Below are 20,704 nucleotides of genomic sequence, written 5' to 3'. Positions count from 1 at the left end.
GTACACAGACGGTAATACCTATACAGAGGCAGCACACAGTACACAGATGGTAATACCTATACAGAGGCAGCACACAGTACACAGATGGTAATACCTATACAGAAGCAGCACACAGATGGTAATACCTATACAGAGGCAGCACACAGTACACAGATGGTAATACCTATACAGAGGCAGTACACAGACGGTAATACCTATACAGAGGCAGCACACAGAACACAGACGGTAATACCTATACAGAGGCAGCACACAGTACACAGATGGTAATACCTATACAGAGGCAGCACACAGTACACAGATGGTAATACCTATACAGAGGCAGTACACAGATGGTAATACCTATACAGAGGCAGCACACAGTACACAGACGGTAATACCTATACAGAGGCAGCACACAGTACACAGATGGTAATACCTATACAGAGGCAGTACACAGATGGTAATACCTATACAGAGGCAGCACACAGTACACAGATGGTAATACCTATACAGAGGCAGCACACAGTACACAGATGGTAATACCTATACAGAGGCAGTACACAGACGGTAATACCTATACAGAGGCAGCACACAGTACACAGACGGTAATACCTATACAGAGGCAGCACACAGTACACAGATGGTAATACCTATACAGAGGCAGCACACAGTACACAGACGGTAATACCTATACAGAGGCAGCACACAGTACACAGACGGTAATACCTATACAGAGGCAGCACACAGTACACAGGCGGTAATACCTATACAGAGGCAGCACACAGTACACAGACGGTAATACCTATACAGAGGCAGCACACAGTACACAGATGGTAATACCTATACAGAGGCAGCACACAGTACACAGATGGTAATACCTATACAGAGGCAGCACACAGTACACAGGCGGTAATACCTATACAGAGGCAGCACACAGTACACAGACGGTAATACCTATACAGAGGCAGCACACAGTACACAGGCGGTAATACCTATACAGAGGCAGCACACAGTACACAGACGGTAATACCTATACAGAGGCAGCACAAGAACAGTACACAGACGGTAATACCTATACAGAGGCAGCACACAGTACACAGACGGTAATACCTATACAGAGGCAGCACACAGTACACAGGCGGTAATACCTATACAGAGGCAGCACACAGACGGTAATACCTATACAGAGGCAGCACACAGTACACAGACGGTAATACCTATACAGAGGCAGCACACAGTACACAGACGGTAATACCTATACAGAGGCAGCACACAGTACACAGACGGTAATACCTATACAGAGGCAGCACACAGTACACAGACGGTAATACCTATACAGAGGCAGCACACAGTACACAGACGGTAATACCTATACAGAGGCAGTACACAGACGGTAATACCTATACAGAGGTCATCCAGGGAGAGTACATAGTACCATTTCCGTGTTACATGTTAACCCCTTGCCCCCCTCCTCACCGTCCTGGAAGACACGCTCCACATTCAGGCCATACGTGGCACACGTCTCGTAGTAGGTGCAGCGCTTCAGGTCATTGGACAGCTTTCGAGCCCGGGAGTCATCGATCACTCGAGGGTTGGTCGCACTGATGGCGTCTGAAGAAAGAAGAAGAGCGGGGTTATGGATGGAAGACGGCGGCCCCCGGCCATCCACATCACAGGCCAGAGAGAGCGCCCCCTGCTGAGAAGAGCACCCACCAAGCACCACGAGACCGCGAGAGACCAGGAGCTGGAATCACCTCCCCGATACAGCAGGACACCGAGGAGGGAATGTGGGGCGGTACACTGGGATCTCCTCTACTGTACGTGAGGCGGTACACTGGGATCTCCTCTACTGTATGTGAGGTGGTACACTGGGATCTCCTCTACTGTATGTGAGGCGGTATACTGGGATCTCCTCTACTGTATGTGAGGCGGTATACTGGGATCTCCTCTACTATATGTGAGGCGGTATACTGGGATCTCCTCTACTGTATGTGAGGCGGTTCACTGGGATCTCCTCTACTGTATGTGAGGCGGTACACTGGGATCTCCTCTACTGTATGTGAGGCGGTATACTGGGATCTCCTCTACTGTATGTGAGGCGGTATACTGGGATCTCCTATACTGTATGTGAGGCGGTATACTGGGATCTCCTCTACTATATGTGAGGCGGTATACTGGGATCTCCTCTACTGTATGTGAGGCGGTACACTGGGATCTCCTCTACTGTATGTGAGGCGGTATACTGGGATCTCCTCTACTGTACGTGGGCGGTACACTGGGATCTCCTCTACTGTACGTGGGTGGTACACTGAGATCTCCTCTACTGTACGTGGGCGGTACACTGGGATCTCTGCTGTATGTGAGGCAGTACACTGGGATCTCCTCTACTGTATGTGAGGCGGTACACTGGGATCTCCTCTACTGTACGTGGGCGGTACACTGGGATCTCTACTGTATGTGAGGCAGTACACTGGGATCTCCTCTACTGTACGTGAGGCAGTACACTGGTATCTCCTCTGCTGTATGTGAGGCGGTATACTGGGATCTCTGCTGTATGTGAGGTGGTATACTGGGATCTCCTCTACTGTATGTGAGGCGGTATACTGGGATCTCCTCTACTGTATGTGAGGCGGTATACTGGGATCTCCTCTGCTGTATGTGAGGCGGTATACTGGGATCTCTGCTGTATGTGAGGCGGTATACTGGGATCTCCTCTACTGAATGTGAGGCGGTATACTGGGATCTCCTCTGCTGTATGTGAGGCGGTATACTGGGATCTCCTCTACTGTACGTGAGGCGGTACACTGGTATCTCCTCTGCTGTATGTGAGGTGGTATACTGGGATCTCTGCTGTATGTGAGGTGGTATACTGGGATCTCTGCTGTATGTGAGGCGGTACACTGGGATCTCTGCTGTATGTGAGGTGGTATACTGGGATCTCCTCTACTGTATGTGAGGCGGTATACTGGGATCTCCTCTACTGTATGTGAGGCGGTATACTGGGATCTCCTCTACTGTATGTGAGGCGGTATACTGGGATCTCTGCTGTCTGTGAGGCGGTATACTGGTATCTACTCTACTGTATGTGAGGCGGTATACTGGGATCTCCTCTGCTGTATGTGAGGCGGTATACTGGTATCTCCTCTGCTGTATGTGAGGCGGTACACTGGGATCTCCTCTACTGTATGTGAGGCGGTATACTGAGATCTTCTCTGCTGTATGTGAGGCGGTATACTGGGATCTCCTCTACTGTATGTGAGGCGGTATACTGGGATCTCCTCTACTGTATGTGAGGCGGTACACTGGGATCTCCTCTACTGTATGTGAGGCGGTATACTGGTATCTCCTCTGCTGTATGTGAGGCGGTATACTGGGATCTCCTCTGCTGTATGTGAGGCGGTACACTGGGATCTCCTCTACTGTATGTGAGGCGGTATACTGAGATCTTCTCTGCTGTATGTGAGGCGGTATACTGGGATCTCCTCTACTGTATGTGAGGCGGTATACTGGGATCTCTGCTGTATGTGAGGCGGTATACTGGGATCTCCTCTACTGTAAGCGCTCTGACAGTACAGACCTCCACAGTGTGACCGCTCTGACAGTACAGACCTCCGCAGTGTGACCGCTCTTACAGTACAGACCTCCGCAGTGTGACCGCTCTTAAAGTACAGACCTCCGCAGTGTGACCGCTCTTACAGTACAGACCTCCGCAGTGTGACCGCTCTTACAGTAGAGACCTCCGCAGTGTGAGCGCTCTTACAGTACAGACCTCCGCAGTGTGACCGCTCTTACAGTACAGACCTCCGCAGTGTGACCGCTCTTACAGTACAGACCTCTGCAGTGTGAGCGCTCTTACAGTAGAGACCTCCGCAGTGTGAGCGCTCTTACAGTAGAGACCTCCGCAGTGTGAGCGCTCTTACAGTACAGGCCTCCGCAGTGTGACCGCTCTTACAGTAGAGACCTCCGCAGTGTGACCGCTCTTACAGTACAGACCTCCGCAGTGTGACCGCTCTTACAGTACAGACCTCTGCAGTGTGAGCGCTCTTACAGTAGAGACCTCCGCAGTGTGAGCGCTCTTACAGTAGAGACCTCCGCAGTGTGAGCGCTCTTACAGTACAGACCTCCGCAGTGTGAGCGCTCTTACAGTACAGACCTCCGCAGTGTGACTGCTCTTACAGTACAGACCTCCGCAGTGTGAGCACTCTTACAGTAGAGACCTCCGCAGTGTGAGCGCTCTTACAGTACAGACCTCTGCAGTGTGAGCGCTCTTACAGTACAGACCTCTGCAGTGTGACCGCTCTTACAGTAGAGACCTCCGCAGTGTGAGCGCTCTTACAGTACAGACCTCCGCAGTGTGAGCGCTCTTACAGTAGAGACCTCCGCAGTGTGACCGCTCTTACAGTACAGACCTCCGCAGTGTGACCGCTCTTACATTACAGGCCTCCGCAGTGTGACCGCTCTTACAGTAGAGACCTCCGCAGTGTGACCGCTCTTACAGTAGAGACCTCCGCAGTGTGACCGCTCTTACAGTAGAGACCTCCGCAGTGTGAGCGCTCTTACAGTAGAGACCTCCGCAGTGTGACCGCTCTTACAGTACAGACCTCCGCAGTGTGACCGCTCTTACAGTACAGTCCTCCGCAGTGTGAGCGCTCTTACAGTACAGACCTCCGCAGTGTGACCGCTCTTACAGTACAGACCTCCGCAGTGTGACCGCTCTTACAGTACAGACCTCCGCAGTGTGACCGCTCTTACAGTACAGACCTCCGCAGTGTGACCGCTCTTACAGTACAGACCTCCGCAGTGTGACCGTTCTTACAGTAGAGACCTCTGCAGTGTGACCGCTCTTACAGTAGAGACCTCCGCAGTGTGACCGCTCTTACAGTACAGACCTCTGCAGTGTGACCGCTCTTACAGCACAGACCGCCGCAGTGTGAGCGCTCTTACAGTACAGACCTCCGCAGTGTGACCGCTCTTACAGTACAGACCTCCGCAGTGTGACCGCTCTTACAGTAGAGACCTCCGCAGTGTGACCGCTCTTACAGTAGAGACCTCCGCAGTGTGACCGCTCTTACAGTAGAGACCTCCGCAGTGTGACCGCTCTTACAGTACAGACCTCCGCAGTGTGACCGCTCTTACAGTACAGACCTCCGCAGTGTGACCGCTCTTACAGTACAGACCTCCGCAGTGTGACCGCTCTTACAGTACAGACCTCTGCAGTGTGACCGCTCTTACAGTACAGACCTCCGCAGTGTGACCGCTCTTACAGTACAGACCTCCGCAGTGTGACCGCTCTTACAGTACAGACCTCCGCAGTGTGACCGCTCTTACAGTACAGACCTCTGCAGTGTGACCGCTCTTACAGCACAGACCTCCGCAGTGTGACCGCTCTTACAGTACAGACCTCCGCAGTGTGACCGCTCTTACAGTAGAGACCTCCGCAGTGTGACCGCTCTTACAGTACAGACCTCCGCAGTGTGACCGCTCTTACAGTAGAGACCTCCGCAGTGTGACCGCTCTTACAGTAGAGATCCCTTTCTGGTATTAGTATCTGGGTCGCCATTCCTTCGCAGGTACGCGGCATCCCTTCGGTCTCAGCCTGTTCTTTGGCCCGACCTCTCGTATCCTCACACGTTATTACAGTGCCGCTCTTTCTAGCCCCTCCCCCATAATAATCTGGTCGCTGCCCGTGACGCTGCTCCACCGTGCTGTGGTCTCAGGGGATGTCCATGGGTTCACTACATCGCTCTGTCCAGTTCCCTTGGATCTTTACAGCGAGGGGACTGGGTCACCCAGCAATGAGATATAAGAAGGTCATCCATACCTTGTGTCCCGACCAGGACCATGGGAACGTCGGCCGTGTTGCGGTAACTGGACAGACGCGCATAGTAATTGAATACTGTCTGGAAACTGATCTCATCTTCAAGACTGAACACGAACACAACGGCGTCAACCCAGGCAGCAAACTGCAAGCAAGAGAGACAACATGAGCATCTGCCGGGGACAGGGGAGCCTGCAGGCGGCGAGTCAGGGACAGGGGAGCCTGCAGGCGGCCAGTCAGGGACAGGGGAGCCTGCAGGAGGCCAGTCAGGGACAGGGGAGCCTGCAGGAGGCCAGTCAGGGACAGGGGAGCCTGCAGGAGGCCAGTCAGGGACAGGGGAGCCTGCAGGAGGCCAGTCAGGGACAGGGGAGACTGCAGGCCGCCAGTCAGGGACAGTGGAGCCTGCAGGCGGCAAGTCAGGGACAGGGGAGCCTGCAGGAGGCCAGTCAGGGACAGGGGAGCCTGCAGGAGGCCAGTCAGGGACAGGGGAGCCTGCAGGCGGCCAGTCAGGGACAGGGGAGCCTGCAGGAGGCCAGTCAGGGACAAGGGAGTCTGCAGGAGGCGAGTCAGGGACAGGGGAGCCTGCAGGAGGCGAGTCAGGGACAAGGGAGCCTGCAGGCGGCCAGTCAGGGACAGGGGAGCCTGCAGGAGGCCAGTCAGGGACAAGGGAGTCTGCAGGAGGCGAGTCAGGGACAGGGGAGCCTGCAGGCGGCCAGTCAGGGACAGGGGAGCCTGCAGGCGGCCAGTCAGGGACAGGGGAGCCTGCAGGAGGCCAGTCAGGGACAGGGGAGCCTGCAGGCCGCCAGTCAGGGACAGTGGAGCCTGCAGGCGGCAAGTCAGGGACAGGGGAGCCTGCAGGAGGCCAGTCAGGGACAGGGGAGCCTGTAGGCGGCGAGTCAGGGACAGGGGAGCCTGCAGGCGGCCAGTCAGGGACAGGGGAGCCTGCAGGCGGCCAGTCAGGGACAGGGGAGCCTGCAGGCGGCCAGTCAGGGACAGGGGAGCCTGCAGGCGGCCAGTCAGGGACAGGGGAGCCTGCAGGCGGCCAGTCAGGGACAGGGGAGCCTGCAGGAGGCCAGTCAGGGACAGGGGAGCCTGCAGGAGGCCAGTCAGGGACAGGGGAGCCTGCAGGCGGCGAGTCAGGGACAGGGGAGCCTGCAGGAGGCCAGTCAGGACAAGGGAGTCTGCAGGAGGCGAGTCAGGGACAGGGGAGCCTGCAGGAGGCGATTCAGGGACAAGGGAGGTTTGAGGAGCCCTGCAGGAGGCGAGTCAGGGACAGTGGAGCCTGCAGGAGGCGAGTCAGGGACAGGGGAGCCTGCAGGAGGCGAGTCAGGGACAGGGGAGCCTGCAGGAGGCGAGTCAGGGACAGGGGAGCCTGCAGGAGGCGAGTCAGGGACAGGGGAGCCTGCAGGAGGCCAGTCAGGGACAGGGGAGCCTGCAGGAGGCCAGTCAGGGGACAGGGGAGCCTGCAGGAGGCCAGTCAGGGACAGGGGAGCCTGCAGGAGGCCAGTCAGGGACAGGGGAGCCTGCAGGAGGCCAGTCAGGGACAGGGGAGCCTGCAGGAGGCCAGTCAGGGACAGGGGAGCCTGCAGGAGGCCAGTCAGGGGACAGGGGAGCCTGCAGGAGGCCAGTCAGGGACAGGGGAGCCTGCAGGAGGCCAGTCAGGGACAGGGGAGCCTGCAGGAGGCCAGTCAGGGACAGGGGAGCCTGCAGGAGGCCAGTCAGGGACAGGGGAGCCTGCAGGCGGCAGTCAGGGACAGGGGAGCCTGCAGGAGGCCAGTCAGGGACGGGGAGCCTGCAGGAGGCCAGTCAGGGACAGGGGAGCCTGCAGGAGGCAGTCAGGGACAGGGGAGCCTGCAGGCGGCGAGTCAGGGACAGGGGAGCCTGCAGGCGGAGTCAGGGACAGGGGAGCCTGCAGGCGGAGTCAGGGACAGGGGAGCCTGCAGGCGGCGAGTCAGGGACAGGGGAGCCTGCAGGAGGCCAGTCAGGGACAGGGGAGCCTGCAGGAGGCCAGTCAGGGACAGGGGAGCCTGCAGGAGGCCAGTCAGGGACAAGGGAGTCTGCAGGAGCCTGCAGGAGGCGAGTCAGGGACGGGAGCCTGCAGGAGGCGAGTCAGGGACAGGGAGCTGCAGGAGCGCAGGAGGCGAGTCGGGACAGGGGAGCCTGCAGGCGGAGAGTCAGGGACAGGGGAGCCTGCAGGAGGGCAGTCAGGGACAGGGAGCCTGCAGGAGGCCAGTCAGGGACAGGGGAGCCTGCAGGAGGCCAGTCAGGGACAGGGGAGCCTGCAGGAGGCCAGTCAGGGACAGGGGAGCCTGCAGGAGGCCAGTCAGGGACAGGGGAGCCTGCAGGAGGCCAGTCAGGGACAGGGGCGCCTGCAGGAGGCCAGTCAGGGACAGGGGAGCCTGCAGGCGCCAGTCAGGGACAGGGGAGCCTGCAGGAGGCCAGTCAGGGACAGGGGAGCCTGCAGGCGGCCAGTCAGGGACCAGGGGAGCTGCAGGCGGCCAGTCAGGGACAGGGAGCCTGCAGGCGGCCAGTCAGGGACAGGGGAGCCTGCAGGCGGCCAGTCAGGGACAGGGGAGCTGCAGGCGCCAGTCAGGGACAGGGGAGCCTGCAGGAGGCCAGTCAGGGACAGGGGAGCCTGCAGGAGGCCAGTCAGGACAGGGGAGCCTTGCAGGAGGCCAGTCAGGGACAGGGGAGCCTGCAGGAGGCCAGTCAGGGACAGGGAGCCTGCAGGAGGCGAGTCAGGGACAGGGGAGCCTGCAGGAGGCGAGTCAGGGACAGGAGTCTGAGCCTGCAGGAGGCAGTCAGGGACAGGGGAGCCTGCAGGAGGCAGTCAGGGACAGGGGAGCCTGCAGGAGGCCAGTCAGGGACAGGGGAGCCTGCAGGAGGCCAGTCAGGGACAGGGGAGCCTGCAGGAGGCCAGTCAGGGACAGGGGAGCCTGCAGGAGGCCAGTCAGGGACAGGGGAGCCTGCAGGAGGCCAGTCAGGGACAGGGGAGCCTGCAGGAGGCCAGTCAGGGACAGGGGAGCCTGCAGGGGCCAGTCAGGACAGGGGAGCCTGCAGGAGGCCAGTCAGGGACAGGGGAGCCTGCAGGAGGCCAGTCAGGGACAGGGGAGCCTGCAGGAGGCCAGTCAGGGACAGGGGAGCCTGCAGGAGGCCAGTCAGGGACAGGGGAGCCTGCAGGAGGGCCAGTCAGGACAGGGGAGCCTGCAGGAGGCCAGTCAGGGACAGGGAGCCTGCAGGAGGCCAGTCAGGGACAGGGGAGCCTGCAGGAGGCCAGTCAGGGACAGGGGAGCCTGCAGGAGGCCAGTCAGGGACAGGGGAGCCTGCAGGAGGCCAGTCAGGGACAGGGGAGCCTGCAGGAGGCCAGTCAGGGACAGGGGAGCCTGCAGGAGGCCAGTCAGGGACAGGGGAGCCTGCATGGCGGCCAGTCAGGGACAGGGAGCTGCAGGAGGCCAGTCAGGGACAGGGGAGCCTGCAGGCCGCCAGTCAGGGACAGGGGAGCCTGCAGGCGGCCAGTCAGGGACAGGGGAGCCTGCAGGAGCCAGTCAGGGACAGGGGAGCCTGCAGGCGGCCAGTCAGGGACAGGGGAGCCTGCGGCGGCCAGCAGGGACAGGGGAGCCTGCCGGAGGCCAGTCCGGGGACAGGGGAGCCTGCAGGAGGCGAGTCAGGGACAGGGGAGCCTGCAGGCGGCGAGTCAGGGACAGGGGACCCTGCAGGAGGCCAGTCAGGACAGGGGAGCCTGCAGGAGGCAGTCAGGGACAAGGGAGGTAGCAGGAGCCTGCAGGAGGCGAGTCAGGGACAGGGGAGCCTGCAGGAGGCGAGTCAGGGACAAGGGAGCCTGACGGCGGCGAGTCAGGGACAGGGGAGCCTGCAGGAGGCGAGTCAGGGACAGGGGAGCCTGCAGGCGGCGAGTCAGGGACAGGGAGCCTGCAGGCGGCGAGTCAGGGGACAGGGGAGCTGAGGCGGCAGTCAGGGAAGGGGAGCCTGCAGGCCGGCCAGTCAGGGACAGGGGAGCCTGCAGGAGGCCAGTCAGGGACAGGGGAGCACTGCAGAGGCACGTCAGGGACCAAGGGAGCCTGCAGCGGCCAGTCCGGGACAGGGGAGCCTGCAGGCGGCCAGTCAGGGACAGGGGAGCCTGCAGGCGGCAGTCAGGGACAGGGGAGCCTGCAGGCGGCCAGTCAGGGACAGGGGAGCCTGCCGGCGGGCCAGTCAGGGACAGGGGAGCCTGCAGGAGGCGGCCAGTCAGGGACAGGGGAGCCTGCAGGAGGCCAGTCAGGGACAGGGGAGCCTGCAGGGGCCAGTCAGGGACAGGGGAGCCTGCAGGAGGCCAGTCAGGGACAGGGGAGCCTGCAGGAGGCCAGTCAGGGACAGGGGAGCCTGCAGGAGGCCAGTCAGGGACAAGGGAGTCTGCAGGAGCCTGCAGGAGGCGAGTCAGGGACAGGGGAGCCTGCAGGAGGCGAGTCAGGGACAGGGGAGCCTGCAGGAGGCCAGTCAGGGACAGGGGAGCCTGCAGGAGGCCAGTCAGGGACAGGGGAGCCTGCAGGAGGCCAGTCAGGGACAGGGGAGCCTGCAGGAGGCCAGTCAGGGACAGGGGAGCCTGCAGGAGGCCAGTCAGGGACAGGGGAGCCTGCAGGAGGCCAGTCAGGGACAGGGGAGCCTGCAGGAGGCCAGTCAGGGACAGGGGAGCCTGCAGGAGGCCAGTCAGGGACAGGGGAGCCTGCAGGAGGCCAGTCAGGGACAGGGGAGCCTGCAGGAGGCCAGTCAGGGACAGGGGAGCCTGCAGGAGGCCAGTCAGGGACAGGGGAGCCTGCAGGAGGCCAGTCAGGGACAGGGGAGCCTGCAGGAGGCCAGTCAGGGACAGGGGAGCCTGCAGGAGGCCAGTCAGGGACAGGGGAGCCTGCAGGAGGCCAGTCAGGGACAGGGGAGCCTGCAGGAGGCCAGTCAGGGACAGGGGAGCCTGCAGGAGGCCAGTCAGGGACAGGGGAGCCTGCAGGGAGGCCAGGGACAGGGGAGCCTGCAGGCGGCCAGTCAGGGACAGGGGAGCCTGCAGGAGGCCAGTCAGGGACAGGGGAGCCTGCAGGCGGCCAGTCAGGGACAGGGGAGCCTGCAGGCGGCCAGTCAGGGACAGGGGAGCCTGCAGGAGGCCAGTCAGGGACAGGGGAGCCTGCAGGAGGCGAGTCAGGGACAGGGGAGCCTGCAGGCGGGCGAGTCAGGGACAGGGGAGCCTGCAGGAGGCCAGTCAGGACAGGGGAGCCTGCAGGAGGCCAGTCAGGAAAGGGGTCTGAGGAGCTGGCAGGAGGAGTAGGCGGGGAGCCTGCAGGAGGCGAGTCAGGGACAAGGGAGCCTGCAGGCGGCGAGTCAGGGACAGGGGAGCCTGCAGGAGGCGAGTCAGGGACAGGGGAGCCTGCAGGAGGCGAGTCAGGGACAGGGGAGCCTGCAGGCGGCGAGTCAGGGACAGGGGAGCCTGCAGGCGGCGAGTCAGGGACAGGGGAGCCTGCAGGCGGCGAGTCAGGGACAGGGGAGCGGCAGGAGGCCAGTCAGGGACAGGGGAGCCTGCCAGGCCGCCAGCAGGGACAGGGGAGCCTGCAGGAGCCAGTCAGGGACAGGGGAGCCTGCAGGCGGCCAGTCAGGGACAGGGGAGCCTGCAGGCGGCCAGTCAGGGACAGGGGAGCCTGCAGGCGCCAGTCAGGGACAGGGGAGCCTGCAGGCGGCCAGTCGGGGACAGGGGAGCCTGCAGGCGGCCAGTCAGGGACAGGGGAGCCTGCAGGCGGCCAGTCAGGGACAGGGGAGCCTGCAGGAGGCCAGTCAGGGACAGGGGAGCCTGCAGGAGGCCAGTCAGGGACAGGGGAGCCTGCAGGGGCCAGTCAGGGACAGGGGAGCCTGCAGGAGGCCAGTCAGGGACAGGGGAGCCTGCAGGAGGCCAGTCAGGGACAGGGGAGCCTGCAGGCGGCCAGTCAGGGACAGGGGAGCCTGCAGGAGGCCAGTCAGGGACAGGGGAGCCTGCAGGCGCCAGTCAGGGACAGGGGAGCCTGCAGGGCCAGTCAGGGACAGGGGAGCTGCAGGGCCAGTCAGGGACAGGGGAGCCTGCAGGAGGCCAGTCAGGGACAGGGGAGCCTGCAGGAGGCCAGTCAGGGACAGGGGAGCCTGCAGGCCGCCAGTCAGGGACAGGGGAGCCTGCAGGCGCCAGTCAGGGACAGGGGAGCCTGCAGGCGCCAGTCAGGGACAGGGGAGCCTGCAGGCGCAGTCAGGGACAGGGGAGCCTGCAGGAGGCCAGTCAGGGACAGGGGAGCCTGCAGGCGGCCAGTCAGGGACAGGGGAGCCTGCAGGAGGCCAGTCAGGGACAGGGGAGCCTGCAGGCCGCCAGTCAGGGACAGGGGAGCCTGCAGGCCGCCAGTCAGGGACAGGGGAGCCTGCAGGCGGCCAGTCAGGGACAGGGGAGCCTGCAGGCGGCCAGTCAGGGACAGGGGAGCCTGCAGGAGGCCAGTCAGGGACAGGGGAGCCTGCAGGAGGCCAGTCAGGGACAGGGGAGCCTGCAGGAGGCCAGTCAGGGACAGGGGAGCCTGCAGGGCCAGTCAGGGACAGGGGAGCCTGCAGGCCAGTCAGGGACAGGGAGCCTGCAGGCGGCCAGTCAGGGACAGGGGAGCCTGCAGGAGGCCAGTCAGGGACAGGGGAGCCTGCAGGCGGCCAGTCAGGGACAGGGGAGCCTGCAGGAGGCCAGTCAGGGACAGGGGAGCCTGCAGGAGGCCAGTCAGGGACAGGGGAGCCTGCAGGAGGCCAGTCAGGGACAGGGGAGCCTGCAGGAGGCCAGTCAGGGACAGGGGAGCCTGCAGGAGGCCAGTCAGGGACAGGGGAGCCTGCAGGAGGCCAGTCAGGGACAGGGGAGCCTGCAGGAGGCCAGTCAGGGACAGGGGAGCCTGCAGGAGGCCAGTCAGGGACAGGGGAGCCTGCAGGAGGCCAGTCAGGGACAGGGGAGCCTGCAGGAGGCCAGTCAGGGACAGGGGAGCCTGCAGGAGGCCAGTCAGGGACAGGGGAGCCTGCAGGCGGCCAGTCAGGGACAGGGGAGCCTGCAGGCGGCCAGTCAGGGACAGGGGAGCCTGCAGGGGCAGTCAGGGACAGGGGAGCCTGCAGGAGGCCAGTCAGGGACAGGGGAGCCTGCAGGAGGCCAGTCAGGGACAGGGGAGCCTGCAGGAGGCCAGTCAGGGACAGGGGAGCCTGCAGGCGGCCAGTCAGGGACAGGGGAGCCTGCAGGAGGCCAGTCAGGGACAGGGGAGCCTGCAGGCGCCAGTCAGGGACAGGGGAGCCTGCAGGGCCAGTCAGGGACAGGGGAGCCTGCAGGCGCCAGTCAGGGACAGGGGAGCCTGCAGGCGGCCAGTCAGGGACAGGGGAGCCTGCAGGCGCCAGTCAGGGACAGGGGAGCCTGCAGGAGGCCCAGTCAGGGACAGGGGAGCCTGCAGGAGGCCAGTCAGGGACAGGGGAGCCTGCAGGAGGCCAGTCAGGGACAGGGGAGCCTGCAGGAGGCCAGTCAGGGACAGGGGAGCCTGCAGGAGGCCAGTCAGGGACAGGGGAGCCTGCAGGAGGCCAGTCAGGGACAGGGGAGCCTGCAGGCGCCAGTCAGGGACAGGGGAGCCTGCAGGCGCCAGTCAGGGACAGGGGAGCTGCAGGCGGCCAGTCAGGGACAGGGGAGCCTGCAGGCCGCCAGTCAGGGACAGGGGAGCAGGCGCCAGTCAGGGACAGGGGAGCCTGCAGGAGGCCAGTCAGGGACAGGGGAGCCTGCAGGCCGCCAGTCAGGGACAGGGGAGCCTGCAGGCGCAGTCAGGGACAGGGGAGCCTGCAGGAGGCGAGTCAGGGACAGGGGAGCCTGCAGGAGGCGAGTCAGGGACAGGGGAGCCTGCAGGAGGCCAGTCAGGGACAGGGGAGCCTGCAGGAGGCAGTCAGGGACAGGGGAGCTGCAGGAGGCCAGTCAGGGACAGGGGAGCTGCAGGAGGGCCAGTCAGGGACAGGGGAGCCTGCAGGAGGCAGTCAGGGACAGGTGAGCCATGCAGGGGCCCGTCAGGGACAGGGGAGCCTGCAGGAGGCCAGTCAGGGACAGGGGCGCCTGCAGGAGGCCAGTCAGGACAGGGGAGCCTGCAGGAGGCCAGTCGGGACAGGGGAGCCTGCAGGAGGCCAGTCAGGGACAGGGGAGCCTGCAGGAGGACAGTCAGGGACAGGGGAGCCTGCAGGAGGCCAGTCAGGGACAGGGGAGCCTGCAGGAGGACAGTCAGGGACAGGGGAGCCTGCAGGAGGCCAGTCAGGGACAGGGGAGCCTGCAGGAGGCCAGTCAGGGAAGGGGAGCAGCAGGCTGAGGCCAGTCCGGGACAGGGGAGCCCTGCAGGAGGCCAGTCAGGGACAGGGGAGCCTGCAGGCGCCAGTCAGGGACAGGGGAGCCTGCAGGAGGCCAGTCAGGGACAGGGGAGCCTGCAGGCGGCCAGTCAGGGACAGGGGAGCCTGCAGGCGGCCAGTCAGGGACAGGGGAGCCTGCAGGCGGCCAGTCAGGGACAGGGGAGCCTGCAGGCGGCCCAGTCAGGGACAGGGGAGCCTGCAGGCGGGCCAGTCAGGGACAGGGGAGCCTGCAGGCGGCCAGTCAGGGACAGGGGAGCCTGCAGGCGGCCAGTCAGGGACAGGGGAGCCTGCAGGCGGCCAGTCAGGGACAGGGGAGCCTTGCAGGCGGCCAGTCAGGGACAGGGAGCCTGCAGGCGCCAGTCAGGGACAGGGGAGCCTGCAGGAGGCCAGTCAGGGACAGGGGAGCCTGCAGGCCGCCAGTCAGGGACAGGGGAGCCTGCAGGCGGCCAGTCAGGGACAGGGGAGCCTGCAGGCGCCAGTCAGGGACAGGGGAGCCTGCAGGAGGCCAGTCAGGGACAGGGGAGCCTGCAGGAGGCCAGTCAGGGACAGGGGAGCCTGCAGGAGGCCAGTCAGGGACAGGGGAGCCTGCAGGAGGCCAGTCAGGGACAGGGGAGCCTGCAGGAGGCCAGTCAGGGACAGGGGAGCCTGCAGGAGGCCAGTCAGGGACAGGGGAGCCTGCAGGAGGCCAGTCAGGGACAGGGAGCCTGCAGGAGGCCGTCAGGACAGGGAGCTGCAGGGCCAGTCAGGGACGGGAGCCTGCAGGAGGCCAGTCAGGGACAGGGGAGCCTGCAGGAGGCCAGTCAGGGACAGGGGAGCCTGCAGGAGTCCAGTCAGGGACAGGGGAGCCTGCAGGAGGCAGTCAGGGACAGGGGAGCCTGCAGGAGGCCAGTCAGGGACAGGGGAGTCTGCAGGAGGCTACTCAGGGACAGGGGAGTCTGCAGGAGGCTAGTCAGGAACAGGGGAGCCTGCAGGAGGCTAGTCAGGAACAGGGAGCCTGCAGGAGGCTAGTCAGGGACAGGGGAGCCTGCAGGCGGCCAGTCAGGGACAGGGGAGCCTGCAGGCGGCCAGTCAGGGACAGGGGAGCCTGCAGGCGGCGAGTCAGGGACAGGGGAGCCTGCCGGAGGCCAGTCAGGGACAGGGGAGCCTGCAGGCGGTCCAGTCAGGGACAGGGGAGCCTGCAGGAGGCCAGTCAGGGACAGGGGAGCTGCAGGCGGCGAGTCAGGGACAGGGGAGCCTGCAGGCGGCGAGTCAGGACAGGGGAGCCTGCAGGCGGCCAGTCAGGGACAGGGGAGCCTGCAGGCGGCAAGTCAGGGACAGGGGAGCCTGCAGGAGGCCAGTCAGGGACAGGGAGACTGCAGGCCGCCAGTCAGGGACAGGGGAGCCTGCAGGCGGCCAGTCAGGGACAGGGGAGCCTGCAGGAGGCCAGTCAGGGACAGGGGAGCCTGCAGGCGGCGAGTCAGGGACAGGGGAGCCTGCAGGCGCGCAGTCAGGGACAGGGGAGCCTGCAGGAGGCCAGTCAGGGACAGGGAGCCTGCAGGCGGCGAGTCAGGGACAGGGGAGCCTGCAGGCGGCGAGTCAGGGACAGGGGAGCCTGCAGGAGGCAGTCCGGGACAGGGGAGCCTGCAGGAGGCCAGTCAGGGACAAGGGAGTCTGCAGGAGCCTGCAGGAGGCGAGTCAGGGACAGGGGAGCCTGCAGGAGGCGAGTAAGGGACAAGGGAGCTGCAGGCGGTGAGTCAGGGACAGGGGAGCCTGCAGGAGGCGAGTCAGGGACAGGGGAGCCTGCAGGCGGCGAGTCAGGGACAGGGGAGCATGCAGGCGGCGAGTCGGGACAGGGGAGCCTGCAGGAGGCCCAGTCAGGGACAGGGGAGCCTGCAGGAGGCCAGTCAGGGACAAGGGAGTCTGCGGAGGCGAGTCAGGGACAGGGGAGCCTGCAGGAGGCGAGTCAGGGACAAGGGAGTCTGCAGGAGCCTGCAGGAGGCGAGTCAGGGACAGGGGAGCCGCAGGAGGGAGTCAGGGACAAGGGAGCCTGCAGGAGGCCAGTCAGGGACAGGGAGCCTGCAGGAGGCCAGTCAGGGACAGGGGAGCCTGCAGGAGGCCAGTCAGGGACAGGGGAGCCTGCAGGAGGCCAGTCAGGGACAGGGGAGCCTGCAGGAGGCCAGTCAGGGACAGGGGAGCCTGCAGGAGGCCAGTCAGGGACAGGGGAGCCTGCAGGAGGCCAGTCAGGGACAGGGAGCCTGCAGGCGGCCAGTCAGGGACAGGGGAGCCTGCAGGAGGGCCAGTCAGGGACAGGGGAGCCTGCAGGCCGCCAGTCAGGGACAGGGGAGCCTGCAGGCGGCCAGTCAGGGACAGGGGAGCCTGCAGGAGGCCAGTCAGGGACAGGGGAGCCTGCAGGCGGCCAGTCAGGGACAGGGGAGCCTGCAGGCGGCCAGTCAGGGACAGGGGAGCCTGCAGGAGGCCAGTCAGGGACAGGGGAGCCTGCAGGAGGCGAGTCAGGGACAGGGGAGCCTGCAGGCGGCGAGTCAGGGACAGGGAGCCTGCAGGAGGCCAGTCAGGGACAGGGGAGCCTGCAGGAGGCCAGTCAGGACAGGGGAGCTGCAGGAGGCCAGTCAGGGACAAGGGGAGTCTGCAGGAGGCAGTCAGGGACAAGGGAGTCTGCAGGAGCCTGCAGGAGGGAGGTCAGGACAGGGAGCCTGCAGGAGGCGAGTCAGGGACAAGGGAGCCTGCAGGAGGCGAGTCAGGGGACAGGGAGCCTGCAGGAGGCGCGTCAGGGACAAGGGAGCCTGCAGGAGGCGAGTCAGGGACAAGGGAGCCTGCAGGAGGCGAGTCAGGGACAAGGGAGCCTGCAGGAGGCGAGTCAGGGACAAGGGAGCCTGCAGGCGGCGAGTCAGGGACAGGGGAGCCTGCAGGAGGCGAGTCAGGGACAGGGGAGCCTGCAGGAGGCCAGTCAGGGACAGGGGAGCCTGCAGGAGGCCAGTCAGGGACAGGGGAGCCTGCAGGAGGCCAGTCAGGGACAGGGGAGCCTGCAGGAGGCCAGTCAGGGACAGGGGAGCCTGCAGGAGGCCAGTCAGGGACAGGGGAGCCTGCAGGAGGCCAGTCAGGGACAGGGGAGCCTGCAGGAGGCCAGTCAGGGACAGGGGAGCCTGCAGGAGGCCAGTCAGGGACAGGGGAGCCTGCAGGAGGCCAGTCAGGGACAGGGGAGCCTGCAGGAGGCCAGTCAGGGACAGGGGAGCCTGCAGGAGGCCAGTCAGGGACAGGGGAGCCTGCAGGAGGCCAGTCAGGGACAGGGGAGCCTGCAGGAGGCCAGTCAGGGACAGGGGAGCCTGCAGGAGGCCAGTCAGGGACAGGGGAGCCTGCAGGAGGCCAGTCAGGGACAGGGAGCCTGCAGGAGGCCAGTCAGGGACAGGGGAGCCTGCAGGAGGCCAGTCAGGGACAGGGGAGCCTGCAGGAGGCCAGTCAGGGACAGGGGAGCCTGCAGGAGGCCAGTCAGGGACAGGGGAGCCTGCAGGAGGCCAGTCAGGGACAGGGGAGCCTGCAGGAGGCCAGTCAGGGACAGGGGAGCCTGCAGGAGGCCAGTCAGGGACAGGGGAGCCTGCAGGAGGCCAGTCAGGGACAGGGGAGCCTGCAGGAGGCCAGTCAGGGGACAGGGGAGCCTGCAGGAGGCCGTCAGGGACAGGGGAGCCTGCAGGAGGCCAGTCAGGGACAGGAGCTGCAGGAGGCAGTCAGGACAGGGAGCTGCAGGAGGCAGTCAGGGACAGGGGAGCCTGCAGGAGGCCAGTCAGGGACAGGGGAGCCTGCAGGAGGCCAGTCAGGGAAGGGGAGCCTGCAGGAGGCCAGTCAGGGACAGGCTAGTCTGCAGGAGGCTAGTCAGGGACAGAGGAGTCTGCAGGAGGCTAGTCCGGGACAGGGAAGTCTGCAGGAGGCTAGTCCGGGACAGGGAAGTCTGCAGGAGGCTAGTCCGGGACAGGGAAGTCTGCAGGAGGCCAGTCAGGGACAGGGGAGTCTGCAGGAGGCTACTCAGGGACAGGGGAGTCTGCAGGAGGCTAGTCAGGAACAGGGGAGCCTGCAGGAGGCTAGTCAGGAACAGGGGAGCCTGCAGGAGGCTAGTCAGGGACAGGGGAGCCTGCAGGCGGCCAGTCAGGGACAGGGGAGCCTGCAGGCGGCCAGTCAGGGACAGGGGAGCCTGCAGGAGGCCAGTCAGGGACAGGGGAGTCTGCAGGAGGCTACTCAGGGACAGGGGAGTCTGCAGGAGGCTAGTCAGGGACAGGGGAGTATGCAGGAGGCTAGTCAGGGACAGGGGAGTATGCAGGAGGCTAGTCAGGGACAGGCTAATCTGCAGGAGGCTACTCAGGGACAGGGGAGTCTGGAGGAGGCTAGACAAGGACAGAGGAGTCTGGATCATCGATCCAAAGTCAGTTTGTTCAAAAATTAAAATTTTAATGCTGTCTTTGTACAAACATTTAAAATAAGAATCCAAAGTCTGGTTCGGTACTGAGGTAACAATTGGTACCAAACCCGACTTCAGATTACAAATTTGAAATGTCTTTAAAGATGCGGAAATAAATACGGAACAGAGTTTGGCTCCAGGGAGACGGAATTAAAACCGAAGTGTCTGAACGAATCGACTTCTATGATCCAAAGCTCAATTATCTGAACACTAAGGCGTCATCACCTGCATCTCCGGGGGTCCCCCCTCATCTCTGATCAGCAGAAGGTAACTCTGTCCATCAACTACAATTTCCTTCTTGAATCTTCCTCCTAAAACAAGAAAAGGATGAAATGTGTCAAAAAAGCAAAGTCTGAAGACCTAAGAGACCTGTCCCGATCACTGTTTGCAGCCAGTGACGCTTCTAATCCCCGTGTCTATCCTGTAAGACATCCCGCGACACTTGCCCCCGTCAGCACCATCAGACCACCACACGGCACCGCCGCAACAGAGACCACCACATGGCACCGCCGCAACAGAGACCACCACACGGCACCGCCGCAACAGAGACCACCACACGGCACCGCCGCAACAGAGACCACCACACGGCACCGCCGCAACAGAGACCACCACACGGCACCGCCGCAACAGAGACCACCACACGGCACCGCCGCAACAGAGACCACCACACGGCACCGCCGCAACAGAGACCACCACACGGTACCGCCGCAACAGAGACCACCACACGGCACCGCAGCAACAGAGGCCACCACACGGCACCGCAGCAACAGAGGCCACCACACGGCACCGCCGCAACAGAGACCACCACACGGCACCGCCGCAACAGAGACCACCACACGGCACCGCCGCAACAGAGACCACCACACGGCACCGCCGCAACAGAGACCACCACACAGCACCGCAGCAACAGAGACCACCACATAGCACCGCAGCAAGAGACCACCACACAGCACCGCAGCAAGAGACCACCACACAGCACCGCAGCAAGAGACCACCACACAGCACCGCAGTAACAGAGACCACCACACGGCACCGCCGCAACAGAGACCACCACACAGCACCGCTGCAACAGAGTCCACCACACGGCACCGCAGCAACAGAGACCACCACACAGCACCGCTGCAACAGAGGCCACCACACGGCACTGCAGCAACAGAGTCCACCACACGGCACCGCAGCAACAGAGGCCACCACACGGCACCGCAGCAACAGAGTCCACCACACGGCACCGCAGCAACAGAGGCCACCACACGGCACTGCAGCAACAGAGTCCACCACACGGCACCGCAGCAACAGAGGCCACCACACGGCACCGCAGCAACAGAGGCCACCACACGGCACCGCAGCAACAGAGACAACCACACGGCATCAGGACCATGTGAACAGATCCATAAATGTCTGTTTAGTATCAGACAGGTGGAGGACATTGTTACCACAATTTGCCCACGGGAATGGCCACATGGGGCAGACTCTCAGCAATGGAATTGCCAGGCGGATTAGTAGAAGAGAATTTACTAAATTGTCTCCATTCAAAATCTCATCTACACGCTGCAGGAAATCTCTGATGTGGACTGACCGCCGAGCAGATTTACTAAATGACCAGCATGGCCAATTTATGTTGCGCATTTGGAGCAGAAAATCTTCATTGTCTCCAACGGGGAGGTTATTTCTGCATGAGGCCTTCAGGGATAATTCACATCAAAATCCATAAGGCCAAAATAAAATAAATAAAAAATAAAAAATAATATTAAAATACCTCCTGTGGTGGTTCTCTGGCTCACGTGCCTGCTCCCATGAGAGAAAAGTCCATAAAGTCCACAGCAGAAATTCTGTTGTGGAAAGTCTTGCGAACCCTTACATAATGTGGCCTCCAGCTAACCAAAAAATCACTGCTGCCAAATGGACAGAGCGCTGGTACCAGGAAAAACCTGAGCGGACCCTGTGCTACATACATGGACTCTACCTGGAGAGCTGAGCGAACTGTAAGTCATCCCTGGGGTGGTCCCTAAATCTACTCCCCCACCCTGCAGGGTGTACTCCGTGACCTTCCCTCTTACAGCAACACACCACTTCTGGCAGAGTCT

At 63.3% G+C, this 20,704-nt stretch overlaps 1 protein-coding gene across 1 annotated transcript in view; it reads right to left on the bottom strand.

Moving 5' to 3' along the window:
- The window catches only part of LOC122922323 (arf-GAP with GTPase, ANK repeat and PH domain-containing protein 3-like), a 140,297-nt gene that overhangs the window by 62,260 nt on the left and 57,333 nt on the right, over positions 1 to 20,704 (bottom strand). Inside the window, exons 4-6 of the mRNA XM_044272898.1 lie at positions 18,846 to 18,931; positions 5,801 to 5,942; positions 1,456 to 1,590 (exon numbers count right to left, since the gene is read on the bottom strand). Of these exons, the coding sequence (XP_044128833.1) occupies positions 1,456 to 1,590; positions 5,801 to 5,942; positions 18,846 to 18,931 (363 nt within the window). The remainder of the gene's footprint in view (positions 1 to 1,455; positions 1,591 to 5,800; positions 5,943 to 18,845; positions 18,932 to 20,704) is intronic.

The sequence above is a fragment of the Bufo gargarizans genome, unplaced genomic scaffold (genome assembly GCF_014858855.1).
Source record: "Bufo gargarizans isolate SCDJY-AF-19 unplaced genomic scaffold, ASM1485885v1 fragScaff_scaffold_189_pilon, whole genome shotgun sequence".
NCBI lineage: Eukaryota > Metazoa > Chordata > Amphibia > Anura > Bufonidae > Bufo > Bufo gargarizans.
This window is presented reverse-complemented; position numbering and strand designations above follow the sequence as displayed.